Source organism: Ochotona curzoniae, unplaced genomic scaffold (assembly GCF_017591425.1).
Source record: "Ochotona curzoniae isolate NIBS_2020 unplaced genomic scaffold, NIBS_Ocur_1.0 scaffold_3208, whole genome shotgun sequence".
NCBI classification, from domain to species: Eukaryota; Metazoa; Chordata; class Mammalia; order Lagomorpha; family Ochotonidae; genus Ochotona; species Ochotona curzoniae.
In genome coordinates this window covers 335,774-357,478 of record NW_024467106.1, presented here as the reverse complement: position 1 = coordinate 357,478, position 21,705 = coordinate 335,774, and the positions used below count along the sequence as shown (strand labels likewise).

The 21,705-nt window shown below is 66.3% G+C and overlaps 3 protein-coding genes across 10 annotated transcripts; 1 reads left to right on the top strand and 2 right to left on the bottom strand.

Moving 5' to 3' along the window:
• The first annotated feature begins 504 nt into the window (after nucleotides 1–504).
• On the top strand, nucleotides 505–6,047 carry NOXA1 (NADPH oxidase activator 1). The gene is given in 10 exon segments (XM_041004573.1): nucleotides 505–675; nucleotides 1,531–1,613; nucleotides 2,267–2,375; nucleotides 2,948–3,082; nucleotides 3,769–3,876; nucleotides 4,036–4,209; nucleotides 5,145–5,299; nucleotides 5,407–5,515; nucleotides 5,732–5,846; nucleotides 5,929–6,047. Coding segments are annotated over 10 exon segments (1,278 nt in total).
• A 67-nt stretch (nucleotides 6,048–6,114) lies between these two features.
• On the bottom strand, nucleotides 6,115–8,715 carry ENTPD8 (ectonucleoside triphosphate diphosphohydrolase 8). Of its 2 annotated transcripts, XM_040963579.1 has the most exons (10): nucleotides 8,699–8,715; nucleotides 8,390–8,498; nucleotides 8,194–8,311; nucleotides 7,825–7,975; nucleotides 7,584–7,743; nucleotides 7,274–7,504; nucleotides 6,936–7,199; nucleotides 6,743–6,853; nucleotides 6,391–6,525; nucleotides 6,115–6,306 (listed from the first exon to the last, which is right to left on the bottom strand). In XM_040963579.1, the coding sequence occupies exons 1-10, from the start codon at nucleotides 8,713–8,715 to the stop codon at nucleotides 6,115–6,117; spliced, it is 1,488 nt and encodes a 495-aa protein (XP_040819513.1). The 2 variants fall into 2 exon arrangements, with proteins under 2 accessions (XP_040819513.1, XP_040819514.1); XM_040963580.1 differs by lacking the exon at nucleotides 6,743–6,853.
• Nucleotides 8,716–13,437: 4,722 nt separating this feature from the next.
• Nucleotides 13,438–18,877, bottom strand: NSMF (NMDA receptor synaptonuclear signaling and neuronal migration factor). Of its 7 annotated transcripts, XM_040962868.1 has the most exons (16): nucleotides 18,807–18,877; nucleotides 18,664–18,725; nucleotides 17,735–18,238; nucleotides 17,186–17,261; nucleotides 16,515–16,520; nucleotides 16,230–16,298; nucleotides 15,986–16,038; nucleotides 15,823–15,912; nucleotides 15,613–15,737; nucleotides 15,400–15,483; nucleotides 15,029–15,062; nucleotides 14,871–14,941; nucleotides 14,676–14,755; nucleotides 13,911–14,013; nucleotides 13,768–13,843; nucleotides 13,438–13,646 (listed from the first exon to the last, which is right to left on the bottom strand). In XM_040962868.1, exons 1-16 carry the CDS (start codon nucleotides 18,875–18,877, stop codon nucleotides 13,549–13,551), a joined length of 1,602 nt encoding a protein of 533 aa, XP_040818802.1. In that variant the 3' UTR covers nucleotides 13,438–13,548. The 7 variants fall into 7 exon arrangements, with proteins under 7 accessions (XP_040818802.1, XP_040818808.1, XP_040818807.1 ...); XM_040962874.1 differs by lacking the exon at nucleotides 15,823–15,912; XM_040962873.1 differs by lacking the exon at nucleotides 16,230–16,298.
• Nucleotides 18,878–21,705: the final 2,828 nt, after the last annotated feature.

Below are 21,705 nucleotides of genomic sequence, written 5' to 3'. Positions count from 1 at the left end.
GACAGTGGCTGGGGACCTCTGGACGCTGTGGGGGAACACAGCTGGGGGTCCCTGCTAGCTTGGGGGTCGCAGGCATACAGGTGGCTCCACACCTCACTCCTCATGCAGCCCTGTAGAGCTTTGACTGGCTGAGGCCAGGAGGCCCACGGGATGCACACAGCTCCCGCAAGCCGCTGCCACCTCTCACAGGCTTGCCTCCAGGTTGGGGTGCAGGTTCGAGCCCCGCACCTCCGTGGCTCACCTTGTCCCTCACTAAGGCATCCTGGGCTGGGGACAGCCTGGAGATCCGGGCTCCTGCCTCCCCACTCAGCCTGCACCAGAAGCCAGGGAAGAGAGTGGTCGTATTTTTAGGGGTATTCCTGCTAAACCCTCTGACCTACGTGTCCGGGATGAGGCCCCACCTCCGACCCCGCCCCAACCGCCGGTCTCCTGGGTGGCCCGCCCAGCTCCACGCCCTGCGCGCAGGGCCAAAAAGCGGCCTCGGAGCGGCAGGTGCAGTGCGCCATGGCCTCCCTCGGGGACCAGGTGCGCACCTGGCAACGGGGCGTGCAGGCCGTGGCGTGCGGGGACTGGCCCGGCGCCCTGCACTTCTTCCGGGAGGTGCCCTCGTCTAAGATGAGCTTCAACGTGGGCTGCGTGCACTTGCTGGCTGGGGACCCCGAGGCTGCGCTGCGGGTGAGCTGGGGTTCCCGCAGGAGCGGGAGACAGAGCTAGGAAGCCTGTTTCCCACTGGACCCCTGCCCTTATTTCCACGTCCAGGCTGCTGCTCCAGGGAGTGTGGAAGGCGGGGGGGGGGGGGGGGGGGGGGGGGAACGGGGGGGGCGGGGTGCTGGGGGTCCCTGCCACCGTGGGAAAAGGTGGAGCCGCGGTAGTAGTGGCAGGAGCATCCTTGGACCCCTCCAAGCCTGTGTCACCAGCAGGGCTGTATACCTGTGCCAAGTGAAGCCCCCGCTGCCCTTCCAAGCTTCCTGTCCATCAACCACACTGTCCTGGGCAGTGCCCGGGGGTCAGGGTAACACAGCAGGGGCTGGGTGGAGCCCCGGCCTCTGGGAACAGCTCCCCCTTAAGGACTCCCTCAGGAGGGTGGCGGGCACTGGCCTGAGTCACTGGCCTCTTGAGTGACCCCTGACACTCGGCAATCAGGAAGCAGCGGGGAAGCCATCAGAGGGGGCAGGGCAAGAAGGGCAGGCACCCTGTGCTGGAGGGGGGCTGCCAACCGTGGGGAGAAAGGCACCTGGCCCCTCCCACGGCCATGCTGAGCAGGTGGCAGCGGTTACTGTGGGTGCCCCGGGGTGCTGGCTGCTGCCCTTCGGTGTGTATGGCCAGGCCCAGAGCCCCGACGGACCCCCTGGTGGCCTCCAGGAGTGGCTCTGACTCCTTTCTCTGTGCTCATGGCCAGCAGTGGCCTCAGACCCCCTGGAAGGCCCAGAGCTAGGCAGAGGCTCAAGTCCTGAGCTCCCGACCCCAGCAGGTGCAAGCTGGGCCAATGGACTCAGTGTACAGTGGCTCACCTTGGTGTCCTGTCCCCAGGCGTTTGATGATGCAGTGACTAAGGACCCCTGCCTGGCCATCGGTTTCCTCCAGCGAGGGGTGGCCAACTTCCAGTTGAAGAGGTAAGCACAGAAGGCTCCCTGCTGGTTCTGCCAGGGCTGGGGGAGCTACCAGGCCTCAGGGGGACAGAAAGGGACAGGAGGGGACGCCCACATCACTCACATGGGGCCTGGGTGTGACAGGAGGGGACAGGAGGGGACGCCCACGTCACCCACATGGGGCCTGGGTGTGACAGGAGGGGACAGGAGGGGACGCCCACGTCACCCACATGGGGCCTGGGTGTGACAGGAGGGGACAGGAGGGGACGCCCACGTCACTCACATGGGGCCTGGATGGGCTGGGAGGGGACAGGAAGAGACGCCCACGTCACCCACATGGAACTGGGTGTGATGGGAGCGGATGGGAGGGGACGCCCACGTCACTCACATGGGGCCTGGATGGGTTGCAGGTGATGCCCATGTTGGTCCCCTTCTTTATGGGGTCACTTGGCAGGTGCTGGGCAGCCTATTGTCTGGTCAGCACTGGAGGTCTGCCTAGAAGAGGTGGACTCTTCAGTGCGGGCAGTGGAGGCTCAGCTGTGCTAAAGACCCCAGTAGCAGGGAGGGAGGGCGTGCCAGGCTGTGTGCTTGCTTTAGAAAAGTCTGGGGTCCGACAGGACTCCCCAGCCCCACTTCCTCTCTGCCTCGTGTCCTGACCCCTGACCTGGCTGCCCCAGGTTCCAGGAAGCCCTGTCTGACTTCCGGGTGGCACAAGCACAGCTCAGGGGCAATACGGCCATCGATTACACACAGCTGGGCCTGCGGTTCAGGCTGCAGGCCTGGGAGGTAAGCGGCTCAGCTGCCCCTGTCTGCCTCGGCCAGCTAGGCTCATGGGCATGCGGTGGGGCTTGTGGGCACGTGGGCAGGGCTTGTGGGCATATGGGCGGGACTCGTGGGTGTGTAGGCGGGACTCATGGTCACTTGGGCAGGGCTCGTGGGCAGGACCTTCTGAGCATGGGCAGGCCTGTGGATGTGGTCAGGTTCCTGCTGGACAGTGCAACCTGAGAGTGCCAAGGGAGGGCCCCTCGGGGCAGTACAGGGTGGGTGGGGCTCGGCTCCTTCCTGGAACAGCTAAGCTGGGGGCCACACCCTCTTGGACACGTGCCCAGCTGTGGCCAGGAAGCCCCAGGAAGTTCCGGGAGCCAGGGTTGGTACCCACCTGGGGCACCTGGACCAAGACCCCTAACCCACACCTTGCAGGGAAGCCCCTTCCATGGGGAGGGTGCTGGGAATCCCTAGACCCCTACTAGGGTCCCTAGCACCATGGACCCTGAGCTCTGCCCATAGCACCCATGGGAACTGGGCCTCCAGGTGCCTGTGGGACCAGGGTAGTCACTGACCCCTGACCTCATCCCCAGGTGACACACAATGTGGCGGCTGTCCAGTGCCAGCTGGGGCTTTGGGCTGAGGCAGCCAGCAGCTTGACGGAGGCCATGGCCAAGCGGCCAGAGGGATCCTCTGATGGCCTGGACAATGCCCTGAGCCAGGTGCAGGTGAGGAGGGGAGGGGAGGAGTGAGAAGGAAGGAGAGATGGCATGGTCAGGGCTGGGCGTTGCTGGGGGCCTGGCAACAGGGTGGAGGGGAGCTGGACCCAGCACCATGGTGTGGGGCCCAGGATGGGCTGAGGGAGGGGCTGGGGTCCCCTGTGCCCTCCTGCTGTGAGGGAGGGGCTGGGGTCCCTGTGCCCTCCTGCCGTGAGGGAGGGGCTGGGTCCCTGTGCCCTCCTGCTGTGAGGGAGGGGCTGGGGTCCCCTGTGCCCTCCTGCTGTGAGGGAGGGGCTGGGGTCCCTGTGCCCTCCTGCCGTGAGGGAGGGGCTGTGTCCCTGTGCCCTCCTGCTGTGAGGGAGGGGCTGGGGTCCCTGTGCCCTCCTGCCGTGAGGGAGGGGCTGGGGTCCCTGTGCCCTCCTGCCGTGAGGGAGGGGCTGGGGTCCCTGTGCCCTCCTGCTGTGAGGGAGGGGCTGGGGTCCCTGTGCCCTCCTGCGTGGGGAGGGCTGGGGTCCCCTGTGCCCTCCTGCTGTGAGGGAGGGGCTGGGGTCCCCTGTGCCCTCCTGCCGTGAGGGAGGGGCTGGGGTCCCTGTGCCCTCCTGCTGTGAGGGAGGGGCTGGGGTCCCTGTGCCCTCCTGCTGTGAGGGTGGGATCTGCATCAGTTCCCCTCCCCCTTCTTCCCCATTCTCTCCCAGGCCCGGACCCCACTGCAGCTGAGGCAGGTCCCCAGGGGTGAGGTCTTCCGGCCCCACAAGCGGTACCTGGAGCATCTGGAGCCTGTGGAGTTCCTGGGCAAGGCCAAGGTTGGGGAGGCGAGTGGGAGGCAGCCACCCCTGGCCAGCCTGGAGCTGCTGCACCTTTGGCCTCTGCTGACCACAGGGCATTGGAGTGGGGCAGGAGGGCGGGGTGTTGGCCTGGCTGCCTGCACCTTTGCTAACCACTGACTGGCTGACCCTTCCTAGGTGATGGCCTCGCAGGAGGGCCCTAGCCCAGATGTGCAGCCTCCACAGCCACAGCTGGGCCCTCAGGACCGTCCACTGCCAAGGGAAGGAAGAACTGTGGACGCTGTGAGCCCGCTCAACTCCCCCCATACACACTATAATGGGACAGGGTCGGGGGGCGCACTCTGCCCTCCCTGAGTGGGGTCTAGGGCAGGCAGGGGTGCCCACTTTTGCTGAACCTCTGCCCTGACAGGGACTGGGAGCCAATGGGAGGTGAGGAGGAGGAGAGGGAGGGGAGGAGGGGGAGGAAGTGAGGAGGGGGAGGAGGTGAGGACGGATGGGAGGGAGGAGGGGAGGAGGGGGAGAGGAGGAGGTGAGGAGGCAGTGAGACGGAGGAGGTGAGCAGGGGTGAAGGGGTGAGGTGAGGAGCAAATGGGAAGAGTTCTGGAATGCCCTATTGCTGGGGAGTTGCAGGTGGGGGCTGGCTGCTGCAGGACCGGAGCCAGAGGGCACAGCGGAGGGCAGTGGCCCGGCCTGCAGTGTCCCTGGTGCCCTGTGGTCATGGCCGAGCCTCCCACTGCCCGCTGCGCAGTGCAGTGTTCCCTCATGGGGAGCCGCACTCACAGAGCCTGTGGGGTTTGGTCTTCAAGATTTATTTACACATTTGGAAGACAAGGACAGGGAAAAGTGACTTCTGCTGGGTCCTTCTGCAGTGGCCAGGGTCAGGCTGGGCCCCATGGGAGTCCCCTCAGCTCCCGTGGGTGTGGGCACTCGGCAACAGCAGCCAGCACCCTGAGGGGCACGTGAGCCCCGCCACCCCTGCCCCAGGCTCTGGGGTCCCTCCAGTGCCAACCCTCCTTTTTCTTGCAGAGGCTCCCAGTGCAGCAGGCTGGCAGGCAGCTTCCTTGGCCCGTAGGTGAGCAGTCCTGGGGAGGGGCTGCTGAGGGGGAGGGCAGGGGCAGAGACCCCTGGAATCTCAAGTCTCGTCCTTCCTGCAGGGCCCTGCGCAGCTGAGGACCCCTCAGAGGCTGGGGTAAGAGCTTCCCTCCCCGTCACCCCGCCTCGCAGCTGCCAATCACGCTGAGGGAGGGGCTGCTGCAGCCTCAGCCGCCCCCTTCTGCCCGGCCCAGGGCACTGCTGAGGAAGACCCCGAGGCCCTGGTGCCAGTCACCGTGCAGTGTGTGTTCACCGTGGCGCTGAGGGTCCCACGGGGAGCTGACCTGTCCACCCTGCGGGCTCTGTTGGGTCAGGCCCTCCCATCCCAGGCCCAGCTAGGCCAGCTCAGGTGAGCTTGGAGGGCTCCCTGCTGCAGGGGCAACAGTTGGAGGGTGCTGGACGCGGCAGGGTCAGAGGTCAGCACTCCCTTGCTGACCCCCAGGACTGCCTCCACAGCTGTCCAGCCCCAGGTGATGCCAGCTCCTGGGTACCCATCTATGGGGAGGAGTCGCTGTGGAAGGCATGGCAGGCGGCCGGCCCTGGGGGACTGCGGCTCCAGTGCAAGGTAAGGAGGTCTTGGGGTAGGCCAGAGGGCCAGAGATGGGGAGGGGGAGGCATGGACACGGGGAGGGGAGTGGTCAGCATGGGGAGGGAGGGGTCAGCATGGGCAGGGAGGGGTGCATGGGGCTGGGCCAGGGCTCGGTCAGCAGCAGAGACTCGGCTGGCTGTGGTCACTGGGTCACTGACGTCATAGCCTCAGCGGGGCCTCCTGTGGGTCTAGGGCGCCGGGGGCCGGCCCGTGCTCTACCAGGTGGTGGCCCAGCACCGCTACGCAGCCCAGGGCCCTGAGGACCTGGACCTGTTGCCCGGGGACAAGGTGGATGTCCTCTGTGAAGGTGGGCAAGCGTCATGTGACCCTGGGGGCGGGCTTCCCTGACACCCGGCCCTGCAGAGCTGTAAGCTTTGGCCTCTCCACAGTGGATGAGGCCTGGTTGGAGGGACACCGCGATGGCCACGTTGGCATTTTCCCTACCTGCTTCGTGGTGCCAGCTGGCGGGCGCCTCTGAGGAGCCAAGGAGCGAGAGCAGAGTGAATAAAAACTCGGTCTGGGGCAGCACAGTCTATTTTGTGGGCCCGGAGGGGGCAGGGGTGTGGGCATCCCTGCTAGTCCTGGGGCCAGAAGAGCTGGACCGCGAAAGCCCCCAGGATGGCCACGAGGGTCAGCACCGCGAAGACCACGCCCGCCACCCAGACGCCCGGGTGTTGGGCCCGCCACTGGGCCGGGGCCTCGGAGGGGAGGAGGCCGGTGAGGTTGAGCATGTAGCCCAGCGTCCAGCCCAGGTCGGTGCCGTCAGCCTGTGGGACAAGGGGTGCTCAGGACTGCGGGGCCACGTGAGGAGCGCCTGCCTGCGCCTGGCTGTGCATGGGGGCATGTGTCACCTGCGTCCGGAACTTGATGCTGACCCAGGTCTCCTGGCTGAAGCCGAAGCCGTCTAGTAACAGCGTCAGCACGTACAACCCGGAGGCACAGTAGTCTCGCAGCCAGAGCCCCTGCCCGGGGTAGCTGTCCTCCACCTGGGTGGGTGGGCGAGTGAGGCTGGGACAGCACCCGGCCCTCCCTCCTTCCCCACCCGGGGCCAGCCTTGTGGCTGTGACCTCAGTTCCCACCCCGCGCCACCTCCCCGCCCCACAGCCCCGACACGGGTCCCCACCAGCCCAGCCCAGTCCACCACAGGGGTCCCCACCTCCCCTGTCCAGCCCAGTCCGGCAGGGGGGTCGCCTCCCCACCCACCAGCTTCCAGGATCTCTGGCAGAAAGCCCAGATGGTGGCGTTGGTGGTGTCCAAAGTCTGCCCAGCGGTCAGGTTGAGGAAGTGAAAGGTGTGGTAAAAGCTGGAGAAGGCCTGGGGACGGGAGAAGAGCCACTGGGCCAGGCCGTCCCCAGCCCTGGGCGTGCGGGGCGCGCGCGGGCAGGCGGGCACTCACGTAGAAGGGGCCGCGCACGGGCGGCTGGTAGACCCCGTCGAAGGCGCAATCGGCCCGGCCCACGCAGCTGGAGAAGTTGAAGAGCGTCCGAATGGCGGCGACGCAGGCCGCGGGGTTGCCCGTCCCCTCCACCGTCAGGTTCTGCGAGAGGCCCGGGCTCGGCGGATCGCGCACGCATGGGGACTCGTACAGGACGCCCGGGGCCAGCGTGGCCCGGTAGCCGCTGTGGTAGCACGGGTGGCGAACAGGACCGGTTGGGTTTCCCTGTGGGAAGCGGGACCTGGAGCAAGGGCCAGCGGGGTGCGCTGCCCCACCCCGCACCCCGGGGGGAGCCTGACCTGCACCAGGCCCACCAGCAGCCTGAGCAGCGCTTGGTCACGCCCGAAGCACAGATGGCTGTGTGCGTAGAGGCTGTGCGTGGTGCCGTACAGGCGGAAGGTGGCCTGGCTGCGCGCGTCCAGGACTGGGCCCTCTGGCACGAAGCTGATCTGGGTGGACGCCCCGCCCAGGTCCAGGGCGCCCACCAGGGCCTCCTCCACGGGCCGGATCCACTTCCCAACCGCGGAGTACTGGTCACACACAGGGCAGGCTCAGCCCGCATCCCGGTTCCCGACCCCCTGGCCAAGCCCCCAGGCTACCCTGCCCCACCTTAACCAGCCTGCCCAACAGGTAATTGGCCGTGATCCACCCGTAGGCGCCTTCATCCCGCCCGCTCAGGATCTCGGCACCCCGGAAATCCAGAGGGGACTGGGCCAGGACTTGGGACACGGCATCGAAGACCTCCGCGGCCTGGGAGCTGTTCTTCTGGCTGGGTGGAGAGGACGACCCGGCTGGAGCCCCAGCGCACAGCCTCCACCGCGTCCGCAGGCCTGCCGGGATGTGGGCATACCTGAGCAGTCGCATACCAGCCGTGGCCCCCAGGAACAGTGGCGTCTCCCGGTGCTGGGCCTGCGGGATGTGCGCCACCGCCTCCTCCAGGCAGTCCCGCAGGCTCTCGGCAGCTCCCAGGGGGTTGGCCGCATACGAGGAGATTCCCCGGCCTGGAAAGCAACACACCGTGGGCGGGACTCACTCTGTGGCTCCGCTCCTCCCGTGCCCCTGGTCCTGCAGGAGAGGGACGGGGCAGTGCCCTGCGGAGGGGAAGAGGCGGGACCCGCACCCTGAGCTGGGTACGTGGGCCGTGGGCCCGGGCAGAGGCTGGGCCGCCTCCCAAACACGCACCGCGGTGGACCCGGCCCGAGGCGGACGGGCCGCTCACCTTGTGCCCGGCAGGCCAGCGCCTGGCTGACCACTCCCGTGTTGTTCTCTTTGTCTGCCGGCCACTGGTACAGGAAGAGCGAGGTGTGCGAGGAGCCCGCGTCCAGCACGACCCCGAACTAGGGGTGGGTGATAGAGGACGGGTTATGGGCCGGTCCGGCGCCCTCAGCCCCGCCCCCGCACCCCAGCTCCCGCACCTTGGTGGTTGTGGGCAGGAGGACACTTGTGGCCTCCACCAGGAGGAGAATGAGGGTCGTGAGGCCCGCGACGGCCGCGACCCCCAGCAGAGCCGTGAAGGTCTGCTCCCTGGGCCCCATGGGGGCGGCGGGGCAGCGTGCGCTTCTGTGCCAAGGAGCAAAAGGAGAGAGATGAGGAGGTGAGGGAGTCTGGTTCTCCCTCCCGCAGGCCCCCTGCAAGCCATGCCCAGGCACCTGACTCTGCAAGGCTGCCTGCCAGCAGTGTCAGTGGAAGCTGGATCTACAGCTGGATGAGGGTCTCGCCATCACTCCTGAGCCACCCCCATGCAGGGTGGGAGCAGACTCCAGCCCCAGGGGTTCAGTGCCCTCCTGGGCAGCTGGCTGAGGCTGGCACAGCTGCGGTGGGGCTTGTGGCAGGGCCCAACCCCAGTCCAGCTCCGGATAGGGAGTCCAGCCTGCTGCGGGTACCATGAGTGCTGGGCAGCCCACACTGGGTGCTGCTGCTGTCCCAGCCTGTGAGATGCAGGCCCTCCGGCCCCCGACATCCCCCCTGGGGCCTCTTGGCACTGTCCACTCACACATGCTGGCCTGAGCCCATTTAGGGAGGACACGCGGCACCTGGCCTTGGGCCCGGCCACCGCCAGCTACAGGAACAAACAGGTGACGCCACCTCCCAGGTAGGCAGCTGCTGACCCCCAACTTCATCCCAGAGGCACTGCACCCAGGGGCCCCCAGAACTGCACTTCCCTCCCGGCCCCCAACTCTCACCTGGGGTGCCTGCTCACCAGCCGCTGAGGAAGCTCACACTGGAACTCCACTGGGCACCTGCTACGTCCAGCCCAGCCTCCGCCCACCTGAACCTGGGTCAGCAGCCAGAGGCCATCCGGACGCTGCCCGGGTCACTGGCCCGGTGGAGGGGGCAGGGCGTTAACTTCTGCAGCGACTGTGTGTGGGGGGGTCAGGACTGCCCTGGCTGCCCAGGAGGCTGTGCCCAGGGAGGCTCCACCCTTCTGCGGAGAGCACTTCCCCCTCCGCCTGCCCAGTCGCCGGTGCCAACCCAGGAGGGACCCGGCTGGAGGTCAGCTGAGCAGAGGGACCTGATGGCAACAGTGGACGCTGTTTCTCCGCTTGTTCTGGTGGTTTATTTTTACTTTATTGGGTAGAGATTTGTGTCTGCTGGTTCTCACTCCAGACTGCATTGGGGTTTTCAATATAACTGCAGGAGCTCATGGGGGGAAGGGATGGTAGGTAAGAGGGGAAGGGGGATGGGAGCTGACGGGGGAGGGGATAGTAGGTGACAGGGTGGAGCAGGAGCCAACCTGGGTGGGGACGGGAGCTGACCTGGGGACGCAGGAGCCCACTCAGGGACCTGACCTGGGGGATCCTGCAAGCAGCGCCCTGGCTGTCTGTTTTGCATCTCCCAAGGGTGCTGAGCCCCTGTTGCTGCTCACCAGGGGTCTGGCTGTCCCCCACCCCTGTGTAGTCACTAGTCTAAGTATAGTCACCTGGAAGCAGGTGGAGCCCAAGGGCTTCAGGCTGGACCCTCGCAGGCCCTGCCTGGACGTGGCCATGATCTGTCCTGGCAGAGGGCGGGTCCCTGCCATCTTGAGCCCTTCTTTCCCACTTTGGTACAGGGTCCCCAGTACTTGGATCATCCTCTGCTGCTTTCCCACGGGCACGCGCAGATGGGAAGCAGAGCAGTCGGGACTTGAACCAGTGTCCACAGGGAATGACAGCCTCAGCGGCTGTGTCTTCTCCATGAAGGCGCCTATTGTAGCCACTCTTCTGCCATGAAGGCTGCGGGGGGGGGCAGGGGTCATGTGTGTGCACACTGGCTCCTTGGGCAGCCCTGCACCTGGGGAACCCGCTGGGGCCCAGCCTGCCTGGGCTGCATTTTCCTCAGGGTCCTGTGTCCCGGTGACACCAAGGCCGGTGTGTGGGTTCAGCCACTCCTGTCTCCCCCCATGCGAACAGGTGTAAACGCCTCCGTCCTCCCACTCCCAATTCGTCTGTCATTACCTTGGGAGGGTTCTGGAAGCAGCTGTGGCCGGTCGCAGTTTGTTTATTCGAAAGGTGGAGCATGAGGGACACACGTCTCCCATCTGCTGGTTCACACCCAGAATGGCCACAACTGCCGGGCGCGGCCAGGCTGGAGCTGGGTGCTCTGCCCGGCCCGGGAGCCTGGGGATTTGGGCTGTCCTGGGCTGCTTCCCCAGGGGCACCAGCAGGGAGCTGGGCAGGAAGGGGAGCAGCAGGGACCCCGACGGCATGACCATGTGGGACGGCTGCCTGTGACGCCCTCCTTGTGGCAGCTTCTGCGTTGGCTGTGTGTACCTGGTGAGCTGCTGACAGCCTGAGCTCCGAGCTAGAGTGCATCCCCTCTGGGCTTGTGGCTTGTCTTCTGCTGTCCTCTCCTCTCGGGTAAAGTGTCCCCAGAGTCCCTGCTTGTCACTAGTGGCCTAGGACATTGCCAGTGTCACTTCTGAGATTGGGATTTTTAAAAATTATTTTTCATTTTATTTGGAAACCACACACTGGCCCCCTTCCCAAATGCCTGTAGTAGTTGGTGCTGGGGCCAGGGCAAAAACTGAAGGCCAGAAGCCCAAGCTGGGTCTCCCACATGGGCAGCAGGAGCCCAAGGCCGTGGAGGCACCTCTGCGACCTCCTGGTAATGCACGAGGTTGCACCGGGGCTTGAACCAAGGCACGCTGAGGCTCTGGCCGCCCAGGTACGTACTGGGCTCTATCTTGGGGCTGTGTTGAAGTGGATCTTCCACGGGGTTGTTGGAACCAATGCCACGGCCCGGCACATTAGGTTGCTGCCTGTGGTACCAGCATCTCATATGGGATGCAGAGTCCCAGCTGTTCCACTGCCAACCCAGCTCCCTATTTATGCGCCTGCAGTAGAGGATGGTGCAGGGCTTTGGGCCTCCACATCCACGAGGGAGACCTGGATGAAGCTCCAGGTGCCTGCTGTTGCCCGCTGGCCATAGCAGCCATCTGGGGAGTGAACCAGTGCATGGAAGGCCTGCCTGTTGCTTTGTCCTTTAGGTTTCCTGGGGGCCCTGAAGGTATGATGAGGTCAGACGCGCATGAATGGGATGAACATGGTGTCTACTCCATGGTGGCCACCATCGGGGAGGTGGTGGCTGTGGTCTGGGCAGGGCCTTGTCTTACTCAGCTTCTGAGGGAGGTACACAGCTTGGAGGGCTGGGGACGCTGCTGAGATGGGACACACGCAGGGCCCCTCCCGCCTGCTGGTCCCTACCCCCTCCTGCCAAGTGCCCAACAGCCAGGACAAAGCCACACAGGGAGCACACAGGGCTGCAGCCTGCAGGTGCTGGGTGGGAGCTGGGGAGGAGCAGGTGCGGGATGAGGGACAGGGCAGCACCAGCAAGGGCGGCAGCACAGGCTCACACGAGTCCAGTTTTCCCCTGCTCTGGCACGCACTCGTGCGTGACATTCCTGCTAGCCTGGCACGTGTCGCGTTCCCCCATGGGCTTTCCTGTGGTCTTGTTGCTGCTGAGGGTTCTGGCCGTGGTTCTGGTCTTGCCCCACTGCTGGCAGTGTTGCTGTGTGGACAGAATTGGAAGCGGGAGGGAGCCCCTGGCCCAGTCCACCTGCGCCTGCCCAGCCCCCAAGCCGCCTCCCACTCAGGGCTTTATTGCAGGAACCACAGTTGAACTCTGTCCCTGCCCTGCTGTGCTCTGCCCCAGGCTGCCATTGGGTCACCTCGGGGAGGCCAGCACCCACCAAGGCCCCAGGCGGAACAACCGGCTGCCCCCGAGAGCTGGGGGACTGTGGGGTGTGCCGGTAGTAAGGGACACTGCACCAGTTCACACCGACAGGGCTCGGCCTGGCAGCTGGAACACATTTCCCCTTGCTGGTCACACCCTGGCGAGTGGGCACTGCACAAGTGGTGGACAGCCAGACAGATGCCGTCACAGGCTCAGGACTTAGGATTGGAGCATCAGGGCCAGGGTGCCCCTTGCCCTGCAGCTCAGTGGCCAGCACGGGCTGCAGGGTCCCCACTCTGCCCCCGGGCCATGTGGGAACCCAGAGAAAGCTGGAGGCACCCCAGGGTGTGGGGCCCCAGGAAGGTCCCCTCCTGTGTCTTTGGAACCCTGGCCTCCAGCAGCCTGAACTTGATCGGCTGAGGGCATGGCCAGCATCCCAAGGCTACACTCTGGCTCTAGTGGGGGGCAGAGGAGGTGGGGGTCCCTTTCCAGGAACACCCTGATCACACACCTCCCTAAGTCATGGCAGCAGTCCCCTGCCAGGCCCAGGTGGGCAGGAGCTAACACAGCAACCTCAGCCCGTGTCCCCATATCCTACACACCCCACCCTCACGAGGGAGCCCCCTGCCAGGCCCAGGTGGGCAGGAGCTCACGCAGAGACCCCAGCCCGTGTCCCCCAGATCATACACACCCCACCCTCACGAGGGAGCCCCCTGCCAGGCCCAGGTGGGCAGGAGCTCACGCGGAGACCTCAGCACGTGTCCCCAGATGGCTCCAACAGGCAGGGCCCAGGCAGTGGCCGCAGCGCAGGGTCAGGTTTAATGGTCACTTTAAGGGGGTCGTACACGGTTTCCTGCCCGGGTGCCCTCGGGACCCCAGGTTCTGTCAGAGGGGGGCCTGCCCCCAAGCCCGTGATGGACACCAGGGCACTGGGCCAGGCCTCAATGCTGGCCAAGGCTGAACTCGGCAACAGCAGCATAAGACAGCTTGGAGCTCACTGGGAAGTGGCTGTTGCCGGCCCTCCAGACCACCGGAGCCTGGCCGCGGTGCTGGCTGAGGTGGGAGGGAACAGGGGCGGGCGGGATGAAGCGGCCGGTGAGACCAGGTGGACGTTGACCCTGGTGCTGGTGATCGGAGGGCAGGGCGGGCGGCTAGCCGACTTTGGGGGCTGTGTCCCCTGCAGCTGGGGTGGGGGGGGAATTGCACTTATTTCTAGGAGCCCCTCGGACGGATGCCCGTCCAGCCTCCAGGCGAGGCAGGCGGGTCCCCCTTGGGCGCCAGGGCCGTCTGAGAACCTGAGCAGTGTCTGAGGGTCCCTGAAGCAGCTCCGCGGGAGCTTGGGCCGCAGGGTCTTGGGGAGAGGGCCGGCCCAGTCCCAGGTGCCTGGATCACCAGGGGCAGCCCTGGGGGACAGCCCAGCCCCTCACAGGACACCATCAAAGTCCAGCAGCTTCGAGTGCTGGCGGCCCTTCCACAGGCGATACAGCCGGAAGTCGAAGTAGGTCTCGATCATGGCCTTCCCTAGGGCAGCAGGGTGGAGTGTAACTCAGCCCTGGGGGCGCCGCGGCTGCCCCAAACCCACCCCTGCCCTGCCACAGCCCCATCCCCTGGCCCTTCCTCGGCCCAGTCTAGGCTGGCTCACCTTGGGCCGACAGCTCCAGGGGGGATTCGAAGGTGACCCTCTGCGGGGTCATGAGGCTCCTGAGGTTCTGGAACAGCTGTGGGAAGGGCCAGGGCTGAGTGTGGGCGCGGAGGAGGCTGGGGGCGCGGGGGGCGGGGCCTCACCTTCTCCCCGTTGGGGTTTCCCAGGATGTAGCAGCCCATGACGTGGATGACGTTGGGCTCTGGGTTCACTTTGCTCATCAGGCGGCTCAGCCGTTTCCAGAAGCTGGGGTGGAGGGACAGGGCCTTCAGTCCAGGGCCAGGGCACAGGGTCCTCCCCACCCAAAGTCCAGGGTTCAGGCCCCCTTTCCGCCCAAGGTCCAGGATTCAGGACCCTCTCCCACCCAAGGGTCAGGGTTCAGGGGCATCCCTCGCCCAGTGTCCAGGGTTCAGAGACGCCCCCGCCCGAGGTCCAGGATTCAGGACCCTCTCCCACCCGAGGGTCAGGGTTCAGGGGCATCCCTCGCCCAGTGTCCAGGGTTCAGAGACGCCCCCGCCCGAGGTCCAGGATTCAGGACCCTCTCCCACCCGAGGGTCAGGGTTCAGGGGCATCCCTCGCCCAGTGTCCAGGGTTCAGAGACGCCCCCGCCCGAGGTCCAAGATTCAGGACCCTCTCCCACCCGAGGGTCAGGGTTCAGGGGCATCCCTCGCCCAGTGTCCAGGGTTCAGAGACGCCCCCGCCCGAGGTCCAGGATTCAGGACCCTCTCCCACCCGAGGGTCAGGGTTCAGGGGCATCCCTCGCCCAGTGTCCAGGGTTCAGAGACGCCCCCGCCCGAGGTCCAGGATTCAGGACCCTCTCCCACCCGAGGGTCAGGGTTCAGGGGCATCCCTCGCCCAGTGTCCAGGGTTCAGGGGCATCCCCCCCGCCCGAGGTCCAGCCCTCTCACTGGATCATGTCCTCTTCCTTTTCCACTTTGGCGAAGGTGGCCACCTTGTTCTTGAGCAGGTACAAGTGCCCGGGGCCTCCCTGGAAGAGACCGGAGAGGCCGTCACGGGGAGGTCAGGGTCCGGCCCAGTGGTCATCAGAGGGGGTGGCCAGTCTGACCCGGCCCCACCTTTGCCCACCTTTGCACCAGACCCACCTGGCAGAAGATGAGCATCTTCCAGATGCGCGCCCCCTTGTGGTAGGTGTTGAGCTTCTTTTCAATCTCCTCTGTGGGCAGAACTGTGAGCAGGCTGCTGTCCTGGTCCTTGGCCCCTCTCGCCACCCTCCCTGCCCGGGGCTTTGTAGGGCACATACCCAGGATGTCCTCGAAGGTCGCATGCTCGTGGTCCTGGGGACAGACACAGGCACAAGACCCAATCAGGGTTCTGGGACCAATTACATGGAGGATGGGGTGATGGGCTGTGGAGGGGCTGGGGCCGAGGCATGGAAAGGAGGACCAGGATGATGGGTTGTGGAGGAGCTGGGGCGGAAGTATGGAAGGGAGGACCAGGGAGATAGGCTGGGGGGCAGGCAGAACATGCAATGTGTAGGGGTGAGTGGGACAGGGTGGGAGACACAGGCGATTGGCGTGATGGCTGGTGATGGCAGGGCGTGCAGTGGGCAGGGCAGGCGGGCACTCATAGAGGAAGGGGTGGTGGACGGCGTACAGTGGGCAGGGCACTCACGTAGAGGATGGGGATGATGGACGGGTCATCCCTGCGTATAATGGTCGGGATGTACTCAGCTTTGGGCACCTTAGAGGAGATTAGCTGGAGAAGACAGACCCAAGTGAGGGGTTCAAGCCACCCAGAGCCCAGAGACCCCAAGGCAAGGCAAAGCGCTGTCCAGCCGCTGCCTCTCCACCCCCAGTACCCTGGGGCATGCTCTGCCTGACTCACCATGACCTTGGGGGGCACAAAGCCCTCTGCGCTGCAGGCCACGGCTTCCAGCCCCTTCTCGGCCTCCCAGTCCAGGTCCTCAAAGGCCTCCTCCAGCGTGCAGTGTGAGCCCTGCAGGTCGCTGCCTGCGGGGCGGAGGGTCACAGGTGGTCAGGCAGGCGCAGCTCTCTGCAGCCCCGCGACCCACGGAGCTATGCACCGGACACTTACTGTCTCGGGAATCATGGGAAGTGTCGGCTTTCATGGGGGTGGGGTCGCTCCAGGACCTGCTGAAGCTCCGCTCTCTGCGCTCAGCAAACGCTGGGGGAGAAAACCCTCCTGAGTGAGCGGCGACGCATGCGCGCCCAGCCGCGCCGCCCGTGCCCACACTTACTCTGCGCCTTCACTCGCCGGCTGCCCACCATGCGCAAGTGCTTGCGGAAGTTCCTGCGGGAGGAAGCTCTGGCTGAAGACCCCCGCGGTCAGACAGCACTTAGCCTCCGGTACACCCACACCCCGGGAAGGCACAATGCTGGGTCTGCCGCCTGCCCAGTGCCCCCTGGGGCGCTTCCCCCCCACCCCCGGCTGAGCCCAGGCCAGACACGCCCTGGTGGCGCCCATCCAGCCTCTGGCCCTACCTCTGGATCACGGAGGCGGAATCGTGTTCCCGTTTGCGGCGCTTCCTCTCCGCGTAACCCCTGAACACCCTGGGGGACCGCAGCAAGTCAGTGCGGACAGAGGTACAAGCAGAGGGGCCAGTGGGTGCACGGCCAGCCTGGCCCTGCGTGGGAGGGCAGGCTCCCCTGGGCGTCCAGCCCTGTGTGGGAGGGCAGGGTGCCCCTTGGGAGGTGGGAGGTGGGAGGGCAGGCTCCCCTGGGCAGCGGGTGGGGCATCCTGGGGTACAGGGGTTCATGGGTACTTACGAGATGCTGAGGGCCGAGTACGGGCGGGGGCAGAGGGGGAAAGAAGATGTAGTGAGCCCTGCCCTGTGGGGGTATTTCCTGTGCCCCAGTCCCTCTCACCCAACCCTCCTGGGGTAGCCCCAGCTGGGCAGTGGACGCTGGGGGTACAGGGCCCTGCCTCCAGCTGCTGGGTCCTGGCCAGACTAGGCCGGGGCTGGGGGCCTGAGCCTGGGGGTAGGACGGAGTCTCCTGCAGCCAGGGATGCCCTTTGACAGGAGCCCCAAAGACAGGGAACCCTGAGCGAGGCAGACAAGGTCAGCGGTCAGGTGGCCAGAAGAAGCACCCCGCACCCATGGTTCCAATCACTGCATTCCCAGGGCAGGGACAGCCCACGGGGCACAGACTGAGTGGGATGGGGGGCCTGGGTGAGAGGCTGCCTGAGAGCCTGGGCTAGGGGAGACCTAGGTTGGGGGGACTGAACTGTGGGGGCCTGGACTGACTGGGGTGCTGCAGGGACTGGGCTAGGGGAACTGGACTGTGAGAGCCTGGGCTGGGGGAGGCTAGGTTGTTGGGGGGGTGCTGAGCTGTGGGGGCCTGGAGGGACTGGGGGTAGCTGTGGGAGGTTTGGGACTGTTGGGGGCTGGGTTGGGGGTGCTGGAAGGACCGGGGTGACCACGGCTGGGCCAACTCACGCTTGCATAGTTGTGGTGGCCGTATGGAAGCTGAAGAGGTTCTCCTTGGGAAACCAGGTGCGGATGGGGACGTCGTCTGGGGGACAGTAGGGGAGAGGGTGGGCAGGGGCCTCTCTGGGGGTCCCTTACAGAGACCCAGCCCAGAAATCAGAGGCCCGTGGGGAGGCCATTCCTGAGCACAGGCTGCTAAGAACCCCCTTCCTGGCTACCTTCGGCAATGCCAGCCCAGCCTCTTCCTGAGGCCCAAGAAGGCGGCTGTGGCCCAGGTGAGGCAGCTAGAGCCGCCACAAGGCGCTGCAGGTGTGGGAGGGGTCACTGGCTGCCTGGACTCCACATCCTCCCCCGGGGCTTCACACAGCAGCCCCCCCCCCAGGCTCCACACGCTCCCCAGCCCCCCAGCCCCCAGCAGTTTCCAAAGGGTGAGAAGACCTCCTGGCCCCTCCACAGGAAGCACTGGCAGGTGCCCGTGGACTGGGCAAGGGCCCAGGGAGGTGGGGGAGGCAGCTTTCCTTCCCAGGGCCCACAGCTGACCCTGCCCATGTCACTCACCGGACACTCGATCCACGCTGTACATCCGCTCCAGCTTCTTGGGGCGGCCGGAAACATCCTCGGGCAGGGGGGGCTGGTCAGGGCCGAAGGCCTGCGGGGAGGGACTGGGGGCCCGCTGGGCGCAGCCGGGGCACTCCTTGGAGCCCTGGCGGCTGCCTGCCCAGCTCTGGCAGGGCCTGCTGGTGGCCTCTGGGCTGCCGCCGGGGCTGGCGCGCAGGGGCTGACTGTGGTGGTGGGGATGGTGCTCCCGCGGCCTGCGTCCCTGCACCACGGTCAGCTCGATGGCCTCCGCCTTGGGGCTGGGCAGCAGGGTGGGCTCCCCGGAGATGGTGTACACACGGGGCTGGGGGCCCTCACTGGCCGGCTGCCTGCTGACGCCATCTTCCACCAGGCCGCTCTCGTAGCGGCCGTTGGAGACCAGGGAGAGGCGGCGCTTGTTCTGGGGGGCTGGCTGCATTTCAGGGGACCCATCGTGGCCAGAGTAGGCGTCAGCCAGCAGGTGGTCTGGGGAAGGGGGAGAGGCATCCTGAGGCTGGGTACGCTGGGCAGGCGGAGCAAGCCCCAAGCCCCTGGCTCCCCAAGGCAGCTGGGGGCAGGGTGGTGGCAGCGGCACGACCTGTGCCCGCGCGGTAGGAGCGAGCCTGCCACCCCCAGCCGACGCGGCATCGCCCGCCGGTGCCAACTTCTCCCCTCCCCCCCACCAGCTGGCCCTCGGAGACAACGGTGCCAGCCCTGGGGGTGCCAGGAGGCCCGTTGCCATGCCAACGGCCCAGGCGGGGTGGGTGCCATGGTGACGAGTGATCCAGCTCCTGGGGTTCCGGGCCAGCGAGGGCAGGGGATGCGGGGAAGTGGCCCAGCAGAGCCGGGCCTCCGGGGGTGCGGGGTCGGGGAGCTGGGCTCGGGGCTGGCGCCGCCCCTCTCGCCCCTACCTGAGCCGTTGCGGTGGTCAGGGTGACTTTGGGACAGGAACTCTCCGAAGGCTCTGGCCGCCCTGCAGGTGAAGGCGCGGGCCGCGGTCAGGCCGCCCTGGCCCCTCCGGCCCTCCGGGCTGCGGGCGCCCCGCCGCACTCACCGCACTTTGGCCGCCACCGAGGACATAGCCTCGCTCCTCAGCGCCCTCCTCCTGGAGGCGGCGGCGCCCATGGCCGAGGCGGCCGCGCATCCCCGGCTCAGAGCGCGCCCCGCGCCCGCCGCCTCCGCCGGGGCAGCCTCGCCGCGCCGGGGGTCGCGTCCGCGCTCGCCTTCGCCCTCGCGCTCGCGGCCGGGGTCGGGCCCGGGCCCCGCATGGCAGCGCCAGCACTCGGCGTCCCGCAGCACCGGCACCGGCGGTCCGAGCGGCGGGTCCGGGGGCGGGGGCTCCGCCTCCCTGACGTCAGCGGCGGGTGGGGCGAGCAGCCGAGCCGGGAAACTGAGGCCCGGTCACGTGGGCCTCCGGGGTGGGCGCCCGGCCCTGTGCGCTCCCGGGACACCCCGGGGGCAGCGAGGCCCTGGCTGCATCCAGGCCTGGGGGTGCCAGGAGGCCCATTGCCATGCCGCACCTGAGGGGCCGTGGCTTGCGCGGGGAGGCCAGGTCTGCCCCTGCAGTGGCTCCTGCGAGTGGGGCTGGAGGTGCCAGGACCGACAAGTGCCGGCTGCCTGCCTAGCTGGCCCTTGGGGACAGGCAGTCCCAGCTGCGGCTAGGGCCCTGTCGGTCCTTGAGGCTGGGGAGCAGGATTGCCGGGGTCAGCGCAGAGGCCCCCCACGCCCCGTTGGTCAGGCAGCCTGGGGACAGAGTGGAAGCCCCCACGTCCCTTTGGGCAGGCAGCCGCGGGTGTGGGCAGGGTAGCTAGCAGCTCTGGGATCCCTGAGTGACAGTTTACATTCCTGTAACCAGGGAGCAGTGGTCAGGGCACCCCAGTGTCTGCAGGTGAGGCCCTGGTCAGCAGGACCCTGGTCAGCAGGGCCCGGCAGCTGGCCGAGTGGGCGCTGACTGCACAGCGCTCAGGAGATCCAGGTGACATCCTGGGGTGCCTGACAGTGGCTCCTTGTGCGCTGAGAGTCGGATCTGTTGGCAGCAGAGAGAGGTCTGAGGACCAGGGTTAACCCAGAGGCAGGTTGGAGCCCCAGAACCCCCAGCCCCTCAGCCACCCATCCCGAGGCTTTGGACTGAGTGTCTGCAGCTCCCGCTGCAGCCAGGACCCCACGTGTCCACTGTCAGCCTCTGCGAGCTGGAAGCTTTGGAGAGAAGGCCCTGTGGATGGGCAACACCACCCCTTGGCCGCCTGCCGCCAGGCAGGGCAGAGCTTGGGGCTCCCCTAGCCCGGGCAGCAAGCACGTCCCCATGTGTGTGCTAGGCCAGGTTGGCCAAGCTTCCTGGCAGATGACCCCCAGGCCAGGGGAGATGCGTGTGTGGGGCCAGGGACCAGGTCTCCCAGCGTGTTCCTCAGGGCATCGGCGGCCACCATCACCCTCAGCTGGACAGGCCACTTGGGCAGACTCAGTGTGGGACATGATGTCCACCAGCTCAGTGAAGCGGATGGGGGCAGTTGAGGATCTGGGTAAGGCTGGCAGGTGGGCAGGACCCCATGTGCCCTGGCCCTGGGGGGGCACATGGGACATTCTCCACTCACTCCAATGCCTCAAGCTCACTCACACACACATCATGTCCCAACCCACACAACTCACTCTCACTCACTGGCAGGCTGCCTCCTGCCGGCCCCTGCTGCTCTTGCACCATTTTGGCCAGCACCCAACTCCTGCTCACGCAGGCCCGGTGAGCAGGTGCAGGGCCCCTGGGGGGACGTCAGCCCTCACTGGCCAATAGCAAGTACTCACATGGAACTTGGCAAAGGTGCCACCCAGGGCCACAGGTACAATGATTGCTGTCCCCACCTCGCCCAGCTGCCACATGCAGGTCTGCGGCCTCAGCCTCTGCCGCCCAGGTTTGGCGATCCCCCAACCTGTATGTTGCCCCCGGGGGGACAGCCCCTTTCCCCATTCCCACGACCCCCCCAGTTCCAGACGGGCTCAGAGATACCTGGAGAGGATAACCCAGGGTCCTGGACATCTTACCCAGCTGGCCGTGTGCACTCACTATGGCTGTCATGACCAGGGGACCTAGCTTTCCATGGCAACTACCAGACTGTCACCATTGTTGGTAGACCCATCCTCTCCTGGCTGCCCTGTATAATCACCACCTTCACGCCCATGGACTTGGTTACATCTGCTGGGGATCCTGGGTGCCAACCAGGATAAGAATGTAGAGCTGGGGGCTGGGGCCAGAGCCAGGGGAGATGGCACAGTGGGATAGCTGGGGCACCAGCCTGAGCCCGGTGCTGGTGCTGGGGTGCAGGACTGGAGCTGGGGATAGGGCACTTCTCATCTTACTACTATTCAAGGCCCCAAATGGGGCCTTGGACCTCCATCGGTGCCCATGTGCCAAGCTCAGCAGGCAGCCATGTAGACAGACTGCACACTGGCCCCTGGCCACAATGCCACAGGTGACAGGTGCAGTCTTCCTTGCCAGCAGCAAACCTGTCGTCTGCGGGCACTGGGCCCTGGCTGTGGGCACAGATGGGGCCTAACTGCCTCCCAGTTGTCTGCCTGGCCTCTGTCCTGGGTGCTGCAGAGTTCATAGGCAGAGTCATATGCCAGCATGTCTCCTGCTAGGCGTTAGTGTGTGTGAGTGTGTGTGTGTGTACCCGTGCCCTGGAGTGTGAGTGTGTGCGTACCCATGTCCTGGAGTGAGTGTGCCTGTGCCCTGGGGTGTGTGTGCCCTGGGGTGTGTGTGTACCCGTGCCCTGGGGTGTGTGTGTACCCATGTCCTGGAGTGAGTGTGTGCCCGTGCCCTGGAATGAGTGTGTACCCGTGCCCTGGAGTGTGTGTATTTGTATACCTGTGCCCTGGAGTGTGTGTGTGTGTGCCTGTGCCCTGGAGTGTATGTGTTTGTATACCCATGCCCTGGAGTGTGTGTGTGCCCGTGCCCTGGAGTG